The following is a 15,419-nucleotide window of genomic DNA, read 5'->3' on the forward strand; positions in this document are numbered from 1 at the left end:
CTTTTCTTTGTGGGGTTACATCGACTGTGGAATATACACTGGTCTGGGTTAGACCTGCGAAAATAGGTATCCCAGAAACTGTTTTTGATTGCTGTGCTGGAGTCGGAACACCGAATGCATCAGCTCGTGCACCAGTTCAATAGCTGTGTTGTGATTTGTTGTCAGAAACACTGTACACGGGGGCGAAAGACGTCATGCTGGGATTGCTTTATGTGACAGGTGCGTTGGGCTGACTTGGCAATTCTAGGATGGAGGGAAACGGGAATAGGTCCTGTAACAGGAAGGCAGTACCAACGAGCGTTCGTTTATCGCTTATATTTTCTTACGTGCTGGTGTAGGATCTTTAATGCTTCCAGAAAGCACTGATTAGTGCAAAGAGAGCAACGATTTGCTTTTTTGTCTCAGTTGGGGTCAAATGTAACAAGTGTTGGTTTCTTGCCCCCAGGAGCCGTACGTTGGCGTAGCCAGGCCAGAGGCAGTGGTGTATGCCATGAAGGTGAGTGGATGGCCATCCTCCCATGCCCCTTTCCCCATTATTTTACACTAGGGTTTTCCAGTATAGGTTTTGACTGCGAATACTCAGACAGGAGAGGGCAGTGTCGTGTGACGGATTCAACCTGCATTCGTCGACATCATTTTGTCATCTCCCTCTGCCTGTTCAACAGAATGTGTTTCATGGTGTGTGTTGTTAGTGTGCACGTGGTTGTTGGCATGTGATAGGCACATTATCATGCCAGTGATTGCTTCAGATGACAGCACAGCTGATGACAGTTGCTGACAGACTCACAGGCCATTAACGTACTACAGTCGAACCCTGCCGTAACGAAACTGCCAAGGGAAGCCAAAAATATTCGCTTTTGGGGGAATTTCGGTGCTGCGAGAATGAAACATAAACGACAGGAAAATCGCTTGTAAAGCGAAAATTTATTTCTGAAAGTTGGTTGTATCACTTTGCGAGCCTTACCTTGAAGCAATTTTGCAGCTCAGCTCTCCACTACAAGAAGTGGTTCATTGCTAGTCGTCGTGCCGCGTGCTCACCTGAGAACAACCTAATCGTGTCAAACGCATCCAAAACATCTCGCGGGTAGTGCTTCCGATCGATTGCCAAACCTTCAAAAACCCAAATTGCAAACTAAGAACAAGCCCATGCGAAGATTTTTTGCACATTGTGTAAACACATCTATGAACGATCTAAATGTACATCAACACTTGGTTTATGAAACAAAGATTATACTCCTTTTGTACTCCTTCTTCATCATCGATGCGTGTATTGTCTTGTCTAGAAATTTTCAAGTAACTGTTTTGACCAAATGCAGGCCCGGTTTCTTCACGCATGCGTTGTGTGTCCAGGAATCTTTGATATCAGAGCTCTTCGGTCAACCATCCGGTCTATGGGGAAATGCCTTAGTCTTTTGACAGGACGCCATTGGTCCCACTAAGAAGGCTTTCGCTTTACGACTGTGCAGGTCCTGGAAGTGCACGAACAGCTCGACAAGGCCACCGACAGCGAGCTGGAGTTCGAAGAGCTTGCTGAGGGGGAAAAGGCACTTGTACGCGAAATGTGCAACGTGAGTATCGAGGAGCCGTTTTTTTATACAGTAAAACCCGGTTATATCGAACTCCCATAAAACACCTATCACTTCGATATAGGGGATAATTCAATATAAGCAAGCTGAGGAACTGGATGTCATAAAAGCACATAGCATTTACCGTATTTACATGATTGTAGGTCAACCCTTTTTTTTTTTTCAAGTTTGACAGTTAAAATCAAAATCGAACTTTGTGCCACTTGTAACGGCAAGAGAAATGAGAAATCAGGGGTGCTACGAGCTGGGGAAAGCATAACACCCTCGTTTCTGTGGTTACAGTCGAAGCGTAGCAGCTACCATTGCATACATTCTGGCGTCAATGAAGGTGCAGCCGACTTTGAAAGTTGGCGTTCCCGATCTGTGCCCTTTGTCCACCTTACCTCAAGCGGCTTACCTTCCACAACAGTGTTCAGAAGTGCACTGAACAACGTGATATGATTCTGCCTACGTCAGCACCATGCATTGATTCAAGGGATTCGGTGATACTCATTTTGTTTATTAGGGACAAATAAAACGATTCCTTAATGTGAATAACATACTCATGAATCGAAGGAAATCGCGAGCGGCCGCTTCCGTCAGCCACCATGTTGTTTGTTTTGATATCGCTCGGCAGTGCCGCTGCCGGTATCTTCAATGGTTATCATCTCGCAGCGAATGTGTTCTCATGATTGGGGATAAAGTTTCCCGCTCAACCCACAGTGCATGGTTATTCCGCGTGCTTATACAAAATCTTTTCTTTTTTAACATCTACTCGATCGTCGAGCATCGATTGAGCATCGATCATTGATGGAAGAGCTGCCGTATGGGGCTTATTGGTAGTTGACGGAAGATTTTGTAGGCGGCTGCGTTGCCGCATGCTTCTTTCACTTCTGTGTTATGCTGAATTGTCCCATCTGTCATGAGTCCCATGACAGATGACACTCGTTCACAGCAGCATTCAAACGGCATTCAAACGAACTCGAGGTGCAATTTTGAGGGGGGCGGGTCGACTTACAGTCGTGTAAATACGGTATAAAACACTTTATTGGTGGAACTGCCTTACTTTTGCACGAAATAGCCCTGTATCTTCTTCTGCTTGCACAACCTTGCTGCCCGAGACAGTACACACTTCTCCACACTGTCTAAAGGGTCGCAGCAGCTGAGGCCGCAACCTTTCACACTTGTGAAGAAGCGTCAGACTTGTGCGAGTGCACCCATAACTTCAGAGGTTGTGGGCAAAGGATCGTCAAAGCTTTCCTCGTTGCGCCCGCCTTCACTTGCACTCGGCAACGAGGTCATCCAAACTCTCCCGTGGTCAGCAAACTTCGGCAACACCGGCAGCGGCTTCGTTGCACTCATGATTTTCAGTCATCACTGGCACACACAAGCCAGCAGATTTGGAGCAATTTCGGACGGTTTCTTCAGTGGCATCTGCCCAGAACCTACTTCGACTAGGTGCTCTCAGGAATCTCGTGCCTGATGGGAATGTCCGACTTCTCACCAAATTCAACTCGATTTACATTCGCCTGCTTCACGGTGAAAGGCAAATTTAGCCCCTTCAGGCTACGTAGAGCCACTAAACAAGCCTTTATCTAGTGACGCTAGCACTAGCCACCACAGCTACATTTACGAAAAAGCCCACAAAGTGTAAACGACCCAAACACAACGAAGGGGAAAAAAGCATACCGTGTGGGTGGGGTCTTTTGGGGGGGGGAGTCGACGGTTTGCTCTACATGGCGCGATGGCGCAGTCACAATAGGGAGGGTGAGGTAAAGGAGGAAAAATAGATGCCCGCTGCCCATGATCGGCCAGGCTTAACCACTTTGAGGGGTGTGCCAGCGGAATTTCTCCTCCGCCCCAAGGGAAAGCCAACTTGGGGGGTACTTCTGTGGCTCTGACGTTTGATATATCGGTTGTCGCTGGTATTTTTGTTCGATCTAGGTGTACTTTTTGCTGTATATTCTCATTGTAAATGTACTGTGTCCAAAAATAGTTTGATATAAATGGTAATTCGATGTAAAGGGGTTCGATATACTCTGGTTTGACTGTATAAGCAGTCTACCCTGTGCCGCAAATTGCGAATGGATAGTGAAACGGGATTGGTGGAGCTCACCCAAGTCTTTCTCTGAAAGAAACACTGAGGTAGAAACATGTAAATGTAAAGTCAAGGCATTCTGGAACTTTTGCTGGTCACACACTTTACAAACCTCAGCTAACAAACAAAAAATATGATGCCCGAGCTTAAGCGGTAGGCGTTGTTGCAGTTTTCAATGTTGCTGAAATGTCTGGCCTTCCACAAGCACCACGGAGCAAGATATAAAGAGGAGCGCCGACTGTGGCCCAGAAAAAATCTTTTGCTCGGGCCGATAATGTCCACGCGCCGCCGGCCGCCCAGCTTTCCCTTTGCTCTCTTCCTCCTTCGTTCGCCCTCTCGTCGCTGTGCCTCTGTACATGGCTCTTCCCTTCTTCGCTCTCCCCAGAGGCATCTTTTCTTGCGCAGCGACGTCTGTCTTATGCCTGTCCTACTATGCAGGAGGCATGCGTGCACGCGCGGAATTTAAACACCCGTGCGCGGCCGCACTAGACGGCGCAGATAATCGCACGCCGCCGCATACATGGCGATCGCTTATTCCCGAACGTTTAGTCTGACATTATGAATATCCACTAAAAATATTGTAAGACGCACATGTAAGACGCAACTGAACGACGACGACTTCAGAAGCACCAAAGAATGAGCAAGAGTAATATGGAACGCCACAACACAGTCTAGCGTGATTCTGCTTACGACGAATCGATGCAGCGCAAAGGTTACTCTCTGTTGTTATCCCGCTCTCCGGCCGCGTGCTTAATTATTTATGCTGCTTCTGCGCACGAACAACGCTTACGAGGGTCGCCCGGAGACTCCATCGGCAAACGGCAATGATGCACATTTCTGTGCCAATGACTGAATTGGACGGCTGCCCTGTTGTATCAAGTGTACAAAAACACTGTCAGCTTGATAAGGAACCCAAGAATATCAAACGCATACTTCATTTTAACTCATGCCGCAACTTAGCTCCCGATGTTCACTGTCGCTCTACGGTCGTGTTATCTCGTCGATAACACCGCGGTCTCCAAAAAAAATGCTGCGATTTGTATGGCTGCAATTTTTTGGCCTACCAGGGTTCCCGGCGTTTTTTTTTTTTTTTCGTTAAGCGGCTGACCAGCAAAACAACCGGCTCGTTAAACCTTTTCTTTCGGCGAGTTATCGCGAAATGAAGGCTTGTGAAAAGACCGCACTGTCAGGGACTTGATCTTGAGCAGATTGCTACGTCGCGGGCAGTCGCGGGTGATGTTATCGCATTTCTGTTCTTTTCTGATGAGCGTGTAAGTGCCGGCCCGTGTTCTGGCGCACTCTGTTTTGGACGCAAGTTGCAGAACTGCGAGAAAGCTGAGGGAACTTTTATAATCACCAGTGATCAGAACCAGTTGCTCCTTTCGCCTTGTGTAAAACCTGTTAAAACACAGCCAAATTGGTATTCCCAAATTTACAAAACGGAGCCACATTTTCGGCAAGCACCGCGCAAAAGGTAGTGTTTGTATAGCAGCCATATGTTTGTATGTGGTCTCTATATTTTGTTTTCCCGCCATGCAAACCAATCCTTAACGTATCTTTGCCGTACGGCCACTCAATTCCTTCGGGTCCGATTTACCCGGAAGGTGCTGTCGAACAAGTTAATCAACTGTGCGAAGGAGGCGCGCAATGAACGCGAAGCGGCGCCAAAGCAGGCCCAAAGCAGTCCGTGCCCAATAATATCGTCGCCGAAGCAGACGACAGAGCCGACGGAATGCGTTCCGCCAACTCGCCCGCCGGCGCACGGGGAACGCCGGCCGCTTAGCCGCCGCCGGCTCAGGTCCCTTTCGCTGCGCCATCTACATTGTGCTCCGCGAGTTATGGACATTAAGAGCCCGCAGGAGAGAGCGAAGTCGGCGCTCCTGTTTATCTTGCTCCGTGACAAGCACTGTCAAAAGATGCATGCGGGCATGTGAACACGAGAGCCTACCACACGCACTGTTCACCAACTTTTCATTCTCATATCCTCAATTGAAGACTCCACTTTGTTGCTTTAAACTTGCACGGTCGCATTGTTCTAAACGGCCATCCGCGATGTTTTGATTTCTGAGCAGGTCGTCTGGCGGAAGCTTGAAGATGGGCCTGCTGCCTGACCAAAGGAGGTCGCCGGCGCAACCACCGTTGTCTGAAGAACATTGGAGACAGCCACTCCCCTACTCGGTGTTTGTTTGTTTTTGTAACTGGTGTGCTTTGGGCAGGCGCTCGCTGAAATCTCAGGTCAGTTTTGTACGTATCCGCTCTGACTTGCACAGAGTATCATAGAACACTCTTACAAAGTTTTATCGCCGCCTAGAGGGGAGACAACATTGGGGGTGGTGGAGGCCGAGAAGATCAGTAGGCTGAACCTCCTCGCTTTGTGAAGCTACATACAATCACTGCGAGCTCAACCGTGAGAGCGCAAATTGTGTGCTTCGCAAAGTAGAAAAAGGAGCATTTGTAAAGTATTTCCCAAAACTCTTACTTGGCAAAGATTTTTTTTTTTTTTTTTTTTTTGCAACGTCAGTATTTGAAGGAACCGTAGAACAAAATAAGAATTTGGTTCATTCAAGACACCTCTTTCTCAGTATCAATAATGCCAGTTAAAGCACACTTCAAATGAATGTCACCCTTACGGGCCTGAATGGAATTTACTTTGTATTTTGTCATTATGGTCCCTTTAGTACCAACAGCGTTATGGTAATAATGTACAACCGAATTCAGCCCACTATTCACATAGTGTTCAACTCACCGCTTCTTTGGTGTCTAGTGGGCTTGCGTAGTTAACTTAGTTGATTTTTTTTTTTTTAATTACTGGATATAGAGAGAAAGTATAACAGATCAAAATTAATCAAAATTATTTGGTTTGAACTCACGAAAGGCCAGACCGTACTTCATTTTTTGTTTAAGTTCCAGGATAAGCTCACTTACGAGCTATTCTAGTGTGGAGGGTACTTGAAACTTCTCTCACCAACAGATCTGTTTACGGAATCTTGTAGAAGACAGATTGAAAAAAGAAAGTGCTTTTATTTGTTGTGCACGCGTTTTCCTATGTGCTCCTTTTGTTTCATTCCATTTCTTGGTCAGTGCCAGAAAGATGTTGCAATCTGGTGTGACTGACAGCATTGTGCAAATATGGTTGGAAAACCCATTCCGATTTATTTTTCAAAGCAGTATTTTATTACGATCTTGTTGCCTTTTTATCCACCCATTTTCTTTACTTGCGTTGCCTTTTTTTTTTTTTTTTGTGCTTGAAGCGGCAATGTGCAACTCAAAGAATCAAAATCGAATCAATATTGATTCCTTTCTTCCTATTTACACCTTTGCACCTTGTTATTTTTTTCACTGCATTCCGTCGTCGCATCTGTTTTATTTTCGTAAAAATTCACTCGGGTGCGAAGTGAATCGCGATGCAATCGACATTTAGTTCAACAACAGTGTTGTGATCATACAGATGCCATTTTAGTGTGTGCTTGAGGCCAATTGTAAACTGCCTCTCAAATCCCACCCAAAACGTTGCCGTCCTGTGGTTCTTATTGTTAGTGTGTCACAAACGAGGTTTTAAATCGTGCTGTTGGCATTTCACGGCTGTGCGGAGAGATCTCTAGTGTGTCAAACTGCATTTAAATCTCGACATTCAGCCTTGCGACTGTGCTTTTATGGAATCTTTTGTTCAGTTGTAAGCTACGATGAATTTTAAATCTCCTTTTGTCGCGTTCTCCTAGTTTTTGTGTTGTGGTTTTTCCCTTCCACTTCTATCCCCGTGACTCGACCCTGGAGGTGCATTTTTGGTGGGGGTCTATTGCCCTCGTTTTTTTGTTAGATTTCCTTTCTCAGCCTGGGCCCAGTAACTAGATCCCTTGTAAATAAATAGGTTGTGAACTTAGTTTTGTATCGAGAGGTCACAGCGAGAAACCACCAGGGTATTTGTAGCGTGTCGTGTTGTATCGCAAGGCTACGTAGCCCGAGGTCGCGGTTGTAATGGCTGGTGAACTCTCCTATCCAGCGGCAATCCAATCCAGTTTTGATGAACGGTTTTAATATCAGAAGCTCGGCTTGAAACAGCGTCGAGGCGCGAAAGGCGGTCAGGGAATCAAATGCTTGGCAAGGTGTGGCTGTTACAACCGCAGACCGAAGGTAGCGCAACTCATTTTACATAGAACGCTTAAAAGTGCCTTCAAATCCCTCAGGAGTGCCATGGAAAGGGAGCTGTGCTTTACAGAGGCATGTTTGTCTCGGCGCTGTGAGCATCAGCACAGTGTTTTGTAAGCCGACGACTTTGCCTGTACAGTTGGTGCGTGATGAGGGAACAACTCGGATGTAGTTTAGCATCAAGTTTTGGAGCCAATTTTAAGGAGACATCAACACTTGTGAATGCCAAAGGCATGCCTGTGTTTTTCTGGCAAGTGTATCCGGTGTGTTTTTTTTTTCTTTCTTTTTGCCAGTTGTAACTGGTTGGAGTATCCCACACTGTACAAACGAGTGTCATATGCACACAGATGAGTTTATTTTAAGTGGCGTCAAAGTATCAAGGCAGCGTCATCAAACAGATACCATTTCTTCAATCCATGCATTAATTCAGCACAGTTTAGCTTTAACACACATGCTTTAATGCTGCTAAAAAGTTTATTGTAATGAGCATTCAGTATTTGGCCAAACTTCAGCGCTCTTATCGCTCATTTATAAAAAAAAAAGAATGCTGCTATTGTGGTACGTGCCTTAATGTAAAGTTGCTAAGAAAACGTGCAAAGTGTTTTAACAAATACCTTCATATGTGTGTGCTCAAGTGCTAAGGAACTTAAAAGTAAATTGTGTAGTTGAGACATTTTAAAGTTTATAGGAATGACAACTGCATCCCATCAATGCCATTGTCTTCTTTTTATTTTTTTGCATACATATATGTCACCAGCAGTAGCATACAATAAAATAAGCAGAACAGTACAGTTTTAATGCTAGACACTCAGCAAGCAAAAAGACATGGTTGATCTTAAAAATTTGAATTGCAAAACATTACCGCCATTAATGACACCCCAGCTCAAACCCCAAATTTGGCAGGCGTAACATTCACAAGGCAACAACACTGTAAGCGACAAGTTCAGACTGCCGCGGCCTTTTTGTTGAGTATGATGTTCAAATCTGTACATAATCAAAAAGCGAGCACACCTATACATTTCTCCCCCCAGTATCTATAATGCGTAGAAGTGTGCCACGCGCAAGATTTGTGCCTTATAACAGATGACGGTGTATATTTGTTGCATGTTACGGTGGTACCGCAGAGTCTAAGCTTGTTCCCATGCACTTTTTTTTACTACCACTTTCAGATAGATGCTATACATTGCCAGTGTCACATGTACGAAACGAGTGTATACGTAACGAACGTGCCTTATTAAGTTAGCTGCAGATTTTTCTTTTTCTGTCCGTCTTGGGTTTACAACTTTTGTCGCGTTACAGCTATGATGGAATTTTCCGTTTTCATCTCTTATGTCCTCCATAATTCAGGAGAGGAAAATGTTTGGGTGTTATACCTTTTTCACCAACATCAGCTGTTCATTGATAAATCTGCAGCTAACTTACAGACCTGGGGGGGTTGTTTTGCAGGAAAAGCGAATCACGTATGTCTGTGTACTGTGACGTTTTTGGAATGCAGAGAATAAAAGCCTTAGCAGTGATTTCATGCGTCTCGGCACGTTTTCCTTACCAAACTACATCCGAGTAGCAAAAACAAAGCTGGAGCTTGGATATCACAGCAAGACGGGGAAGGGCACCGTGGGGGCAGCTACTGAATCTTCTCAACAAATGCAGTGATCTGGCTCTGCACTTCTTTGAGAATCTGTTCCTCCGTTGCCCGGGGATTTTTCTTGACGTAGTCGGCTATGGCGAGCAAGGCTTCGTTCTGCATGCAAGGAAAAAATTTGCATTCAGTTGCACTGCACATAATAACCTGTAAAGGGAAAAATTGTCAGGTAATTTACTCAAAGCAGAATAGTAACACAAAGGGTGGACCTTTCAATAATACAAATGTAACATGTTTACAGTGGTCCTGTATTTACAGATACAGTTACACCATGTAACCACAAAACGGGTATGACAAATGTAACGAACGTGGGCGAAGCAACTGCAAGTTCCCTAGGTAGACATGACAACAGACACGAAGAAAAGTGGTGGCAGTAATATCTATTCCCAATTCAACTTAACTATAGTTAGCGTAGAGAATAGCTACTCTATGCAACCCATCACAGCCGTGCAGTGAACTGATAGTGCTATTGATGCTTGCTCGCCGTTATGTAGGAATGTGAATTTCTCAATTGGCGAATGTTCGAACGGAAACGTATTCAGCCCCTGATAAAAAGCCACAGAACGGTTATCTCCAACAGGACCCAGTTAACTCTCCTTACGGCACCATAGGCCATCGGACATGGAGTTTCGATGATTTCAAACGTCCCATGAAAGCTAAAAACAACACCTTGTGGACAACTAACGCCATCTGTCGTATTATCTTGTTTTGTTGACATTTCGCGTGCGGCTCACAATGGTTTTGACACAATGGAAGCCCGGCTTCACGCATGTGCCGTGCGTCTGGAGGTGTTGTTAGGTTGCTCAACCAGTCTATCGAGAAATGCATTAGTTTTAGATGCGGAGCATCTCATGCTCGAGGCTGTGTCCCTCCCTCCCTTGTCGTCCGCCGTCCGCACACTACTATGCATGCGCGTCTCTTCAGCCCCGTCAGCGTTTAGGCTGACGTCGGCGCAGTCCACTATAAAAAGAAATAGTTGGGCGGCACCCGGTTTCAACCCCACGACTCTCTGGCCGCAACGGGAGGTACGTGGCACTCTTCCCACTGCGCTACAAACCGGGACGGGAGCATGTGCTACGAACGCGCCTTATGTCCTTCACTCATTCAAACTACGTCAAGAAGCTACTGATACAACCAAGGCACGCGAAGCTGAACGTCAACGGAAACGACGAACTGAAAACTAATGGGAACTTCAGTCGACCCCATGGCTGCTTCGCATACTACTCAGGGTTCCCCTACGGGAAGATGGGGTAATTTTTCTTTTCATCAGAACGCCATTAGTCCCGCTAAGAAAGCTTTCGCTTTAAGATTACCAGTGCAGAAATCAAACAAGTACACGAAACGGCCCTCAGTTAAGAGCAGGAGTACACATCAACTTAACGATCAAAACCTGGAAATGCAGTTAACACTCTTTTAATAGATTTTAGCACAAGAAAACTGGAGTCTTCACTCCAGCAGTGCCAACCGTTATTGTTTGAAAGACCCCTCGCAAGCCGTTAGGTGTGCAGGACATTACCTAGATGGTTTGTGGACACAACTGTAACCCAAAAACGCTTTACACTATACCGTACTTTCTCGTGTATAAGTCGCGGTATTTTTCTGAAATTTTCGTTGGTGCGTCTTATCCACCGGTGCGACTTATGTATGGAACAAATCTGGTTCGCGGCGGCCGCGCGTTGCCAGCGCACATTGAGACACAGCTCTATGGTGTAAATCAATCGCAAGCCCACCGGTACGGCATTTCTCATAGCCCATATGTCGCTTCGGGACGTTGCACCAAAGAATTTGCAGCTTTTTCTAGTCAAAAACAATGATAATGGCCTGCGACAACCACGCGCCACTTTAGGCCATGCACAGTAACTACAGTTCAGAATAAATTCAAAGTAAGATCAAACTGGGTTGCAAAAACAAAATAAAAACTTCCGTCCGCCATGACACCTTTATTGCGCTGATTTACGACAGCACGCAAGAGACGCGCGACGTTTGGAGAGGTGGCCAAATAGGTCTCCTTCTCTTGGAACTCCATTTCTACAAAAACAGTTGTAGCCGGGTTGATAAAGGCCAGAGCAATCCGGTCCGCAAGTGGTAACGATGTTGGCGAAGAAGACAACAGAGAGTCGGAGGACGACAGTGATGCCCCGGTGGAACTCCCACTGAAGATATTGAATTATTTGTTAGCGAGTCTGAGGAAAAAGACTTCGATGGTTTTGCCTAAACGCCGTCTCTATATGCCATTATGTGTATCAATAAACTAGTTTTGAGAAGTTCTGTCTAGACTTTGGATGTTATATGCCCGTGTCTATGGGCGGCGGCCGCCGCAACCATGTACTTTTGCCGCACGTTCTAACAATCTGATTCACTATGAGTTTACCTAATGAACAAGTGTGTCTTATATACCAGTGCGACTTATATAACGTTTTTTTCGGAAAAACTGTCATTTTGAGGGGGGTGCGACTTATCCAAAGGTGCGACTTATAGACCGGAAAATACGGTAGGCCACATGCACTACGGAAGTATCCATTCTTGTGAATCTTTAAATCTTTAACCCACTGCCCTTCTCAACAATCGTGGGTGCACAAAATCCACTGGGTCATTCCATGTCGAACGTTTCAGATGTTGCGTTCAACCATTTTTAACTGGCCGATGTTGGGTGGTGAAGTGTTGAGAAAGAAAACCTGTCGGGACAATTTGAAATTTTTGTTCTAGAAAATATTTCAGGACGAAGAGGCGATACCACCAATCACCAAACCTGCTGTGCTTTGTATTTTCATTACAATCATGAATATAATGCAGTGCATTCATTTAACTCATTCTTATTAATGCAAAAGCGTCATGACGTGAGAAACCTAACATTGCAACCTGCAAACGGCTCTAAAATTACACGTTTTCAACTAAAGCTTGGCAGGAGCGGATTTGAACCAACGGAAGTGGGGGAAAGCAAGGCAACCTACTCCATACGAACAATGGCATTTAAGGTACATGTAGGTATGCTTACGTGTTTTTAATGTGAAAGCATTACGGCTTTACCTGAAAATACTTGACTTTTGCATCACATGCGTCATATGCTGGTTTCATGAAACTACCGTAACATGGACTTGTAGCACCTCAGCACGGGCACAGTTAAGTCTGTTAACATGCTTTGAATTTAAAAGCATTATTGTTTTCATTGATGATACTTCAACGCTATAAAGTCTGTGTGACAGGCCGGCTCCATAGGCTACCATAATGCAGTTTCGTAATGGTCTTTAGGATGGTCACATGCCCACCCAACAAGATTGGCCAATGACGACAGGTGCCATCAGAAGCTCGCAATGGATTCGTCAATTACCTTTTGGCTGCAATGTCAACTCACCACCCCACCATTCCCACATACTCTTTGTCGAATCCCCTGCTCGGTATGTTCCGTCACCATCACCATCGTCATGAACACGGCAGCTGTCAAACATCAGTAACAGTAACTGTCACAGTAGCTGTCCATCAAACATGGCTGTAGTGAATGCGACATTCTGTTTTCAAATCGGTGTAGGATGGTCATTTCTTATGCAATGCAGCTTCTCTTTGCACCTAAACCAGCCTAAAAGATACTGAACCACCCTTATTTACGAAAAGAATGTGTACAACCGATCTAAAGGAGCATTTTTTTAATAGGAAATATCCCAGAAATACAAATGAGAGCTAGAATTGCTGGGGCTTGAACCTGAATCACATGCATTAGAACCGCAACACTGCCTGCTAAGCTATAGAGGCTGAACAGCAAATTCATTTTGGTGGTGGTGAAAATTTTATTTGACCCAAATCTTAAGAGAAAGGGGCACAGCAGTTGACCAAGGAAGTTGCGGCTAGACGGCCTTAGGTGTAAACAGGAACTGCCCATTCTGCACTGACTTGGAAACGAAACGGCGTGACTTTCACCCCCACACTCTTTGACGGAGATAAATTGATTGATTATGAAGTTTAACGCGCCGACTCTACATAGGCGACAAGGCACGCTTTAATGGAGGGCTCCCGATCAATTTTGACCACCTGGGGATCTTTAACGTGCGCCGAAATCTCTAACACACTGGCATTTTCACTTTTCGCCTCCATCTTCGAGGGATATCGACCAGTGAAGTTGCAATTCAACTCGTTGCAATTCAAACTGCAGGTATCGGTTGACACGATAAGACCCCAAATGAAACGTTAGGCCTCAGCTCTTAATTCCCAATGCGCACCCAATCATTGCAATGGTAGTACAGTTGAACCTCGTTATAGCGAACAATGATATAGCGAATCATCGGCTATAGCGAGCTAAATACGAACTTCAGATTGGTCATGCTTTATTTCAATGACATTTACTCTTTTATAACGAAACAAACTGCGAGAGCCACAGGCAATATTGGATATAACAAAGAAATGTTTGATCAGGAGGCTGAGAAGCTACTAGGAAAAACCCTCAGGAATTTGAAACTGCAGAAGTATAAAGGCCCTTTTGTTCATGGACACTGTGGAAAACTCCATCCTGCTCGGTGCTGTGAGTAGCCACCAGATGATCACATGTATCCTTCGTCAAATAAAGACATGCCTGTTTTGTCATGTGAACTCTGCTCTGTTGTAATTTCACGTACTCATGTTCTGGTTCATTCAGCTTGAAATGCAACAAGGAGAAAGGTAAAGGTTACATTGTTTATAGTGAGTTTGAAGCCTAAAAAATGCATTTTTGCATCAAGTATTTTTGCGCAAGCTATATCGTCGATTTGTTAGAGCCGATTGTTACCTCTACTGTTACAACGAATGTCGGATATAACAAACAAATTTGCTGTCCCGATACTGCTTTGTTTTAATGAAGTTTGACCGTATTAACTTTATTAACTCTGTCGTGCACCCACACTGTAACCAATACCTGCACAGCATGTTACAAGACATATGGGCCCGTACTCTGAAACCTAGCAAAAGAGCTGCATGCCAACAGAGTAGCAGTTATTTGCAGTGAGCCATTGGGAAATGCTTTGCAATTAGAAATGTATGCTGTTTTCGCACGATACTCTGTGGTTGATGCAGCCCAACTGTTTCAGATTTTTTTTTCCCTTTTCACCTCCTCGTAAGTACTCCTTGAAAAGGGGAAGAAAGCCACTAGGTGTATACCCTGCAGGCCTCGATCTCTTCTTCCCTTGTGAGTTTCTTCCAGAAGTGTTGCAGTAGTCTCGTGCCAACGACCATCTTGTAGAACTTGTCTGCGTGCTCTACCTTCTCCAAAGACAGGTACAGGCCAATCTGTAGCGACGTGTGCGGAAGGGAAACGAAATGCGCTTTCAGCGTTTGGTGAGAAGAGGCCTTGCTTAGAACACGAGCGCGTTCACGGCAGAAATATTGAACACGAACGCAAGCACAGGCGACTATTTACTACTCGCTGAGCTAACTCGCGGCACCTGCACGAGCATGCAAACACCATTGCTGGCGACGCCAAGATGACGTGCTACAAGCTACACACAACACGAACAACGAAAAACTACGAAAAGATCACAACAAAAAAGGCGAACACAAAGGAAAGTATAGGACACCGATGCAACAGGAGCAGCAGTGCTGTAACAACGATATGTGGTGCCGACGCAGTCCATGCATCGCTCCGTTGCCAGGATGCGCAAGCAGGCCGAGAGGGGAAAAAATGTACTCGCTGTCTGACCTGTTCTAGCAACTCAAGATTGTCAGCGCTTACTTGCTGAAGCAAATCGCCACCATCTTTTAGCAATGGTGAACCCATACTGTGGCGGATGAAACTGCCAGTAACGACCGGCGAAAAACTGGGCACTGGCCCGACTACCACGTTTCCGCTACTTTCTAGCCGCGCGTTCAGCCTTCCACAAACGGTAATAACTGTTTCGCCGTTAGCTAAAACGGCCGAAGTCCCTATGCAACCCCAATCTACTGGCCACTCCCACAACAGCAACAGCCAGCAGAGCAGCGTCTACAAAACTCCCGTTGCGTATCCAAC

General features: G+C 45.4%; 2 protein-coding genes across 6 annotated transcripts in view; one reads left to right on the top strand and one right to left on the bottom strand.

Moving 5' to 3' along the window:
* The window catches only part of LOC144149246 (coiled-coil domain-containing protein 85C-like), a 23,675-nt gene extending 14,349 nt beyond the window's left edge, over positions 1-9,326 (top strand). For all 4 annotated transcript variants that reach the window (XM_077680789.1, XM_077680790.1, XM_077680792.1 and 1 more), the window contains exons 7-9: positions 446-496; positions 1,467-1,568; positions 5,736-9,326. In XM_077680789.1, coding sequence (XP_077536915.1) covers positions 446-496; positions 1,467-1,568; positions 5,736-5,774 — 192 coding nt within the window. In that variant the 3' untranslated portion in view covers positions 5,775-9,326. The remainder of the gene's footprint in view (positions 1-445; positions 497-1,466; positions 1,569-5,735) is intronic.
* Positions 8,512-15,384, bottom strand: LOC144149249 (uncharacterized). Of its 2 annotated transcripts, none has more exons than XM_077680797.1 (3): positions 15,111-15,384; positions 14,573-14,701; positions 8,512-9,550 (listed from the first exon to the last, which is right to left on the bottom strand). In XM_077680797.1, exons 1-3 carry the CDS (start codon positions 15,186-15,188, stop codon positions 9,434-9,436), a joined length of 324 nt encoding a protein of 107 aa, XP_077536923.1. In that variant the 5' UTR covers positions 15,189-15,384; the 3' UTR covers positions 8,512-9,433. The 2 variants fall into 2 exon arrangements, with proteins under 2 accessions (XP_077536923.1, XP_077536924.1); XM_077680798.1 differs by having other exon boundaries at positions 15,144-15,377.
* Positions 15,385-15,419: the final 35 nt, after the last annotated feature.

The sequence above is a fragment of the Haemaphysalis longicornis genome, unplaced genomic scaffold (genome assembly GCF_048455015.1).
Source record: "Haemaphysalis longicornis isolate Haplotype H1 unplaced genomic scaffold, Haemaphysalis longicornis Haplotype H1 scaffold_8, whole genome shotgun sequence".
Lineage (NCBI taxonomy): Eukaryota > Metazoa > Arthropoda > Arachnida > Ixodida > Ixodidae > Haemaphysalis > Haemaphysalis longicornis.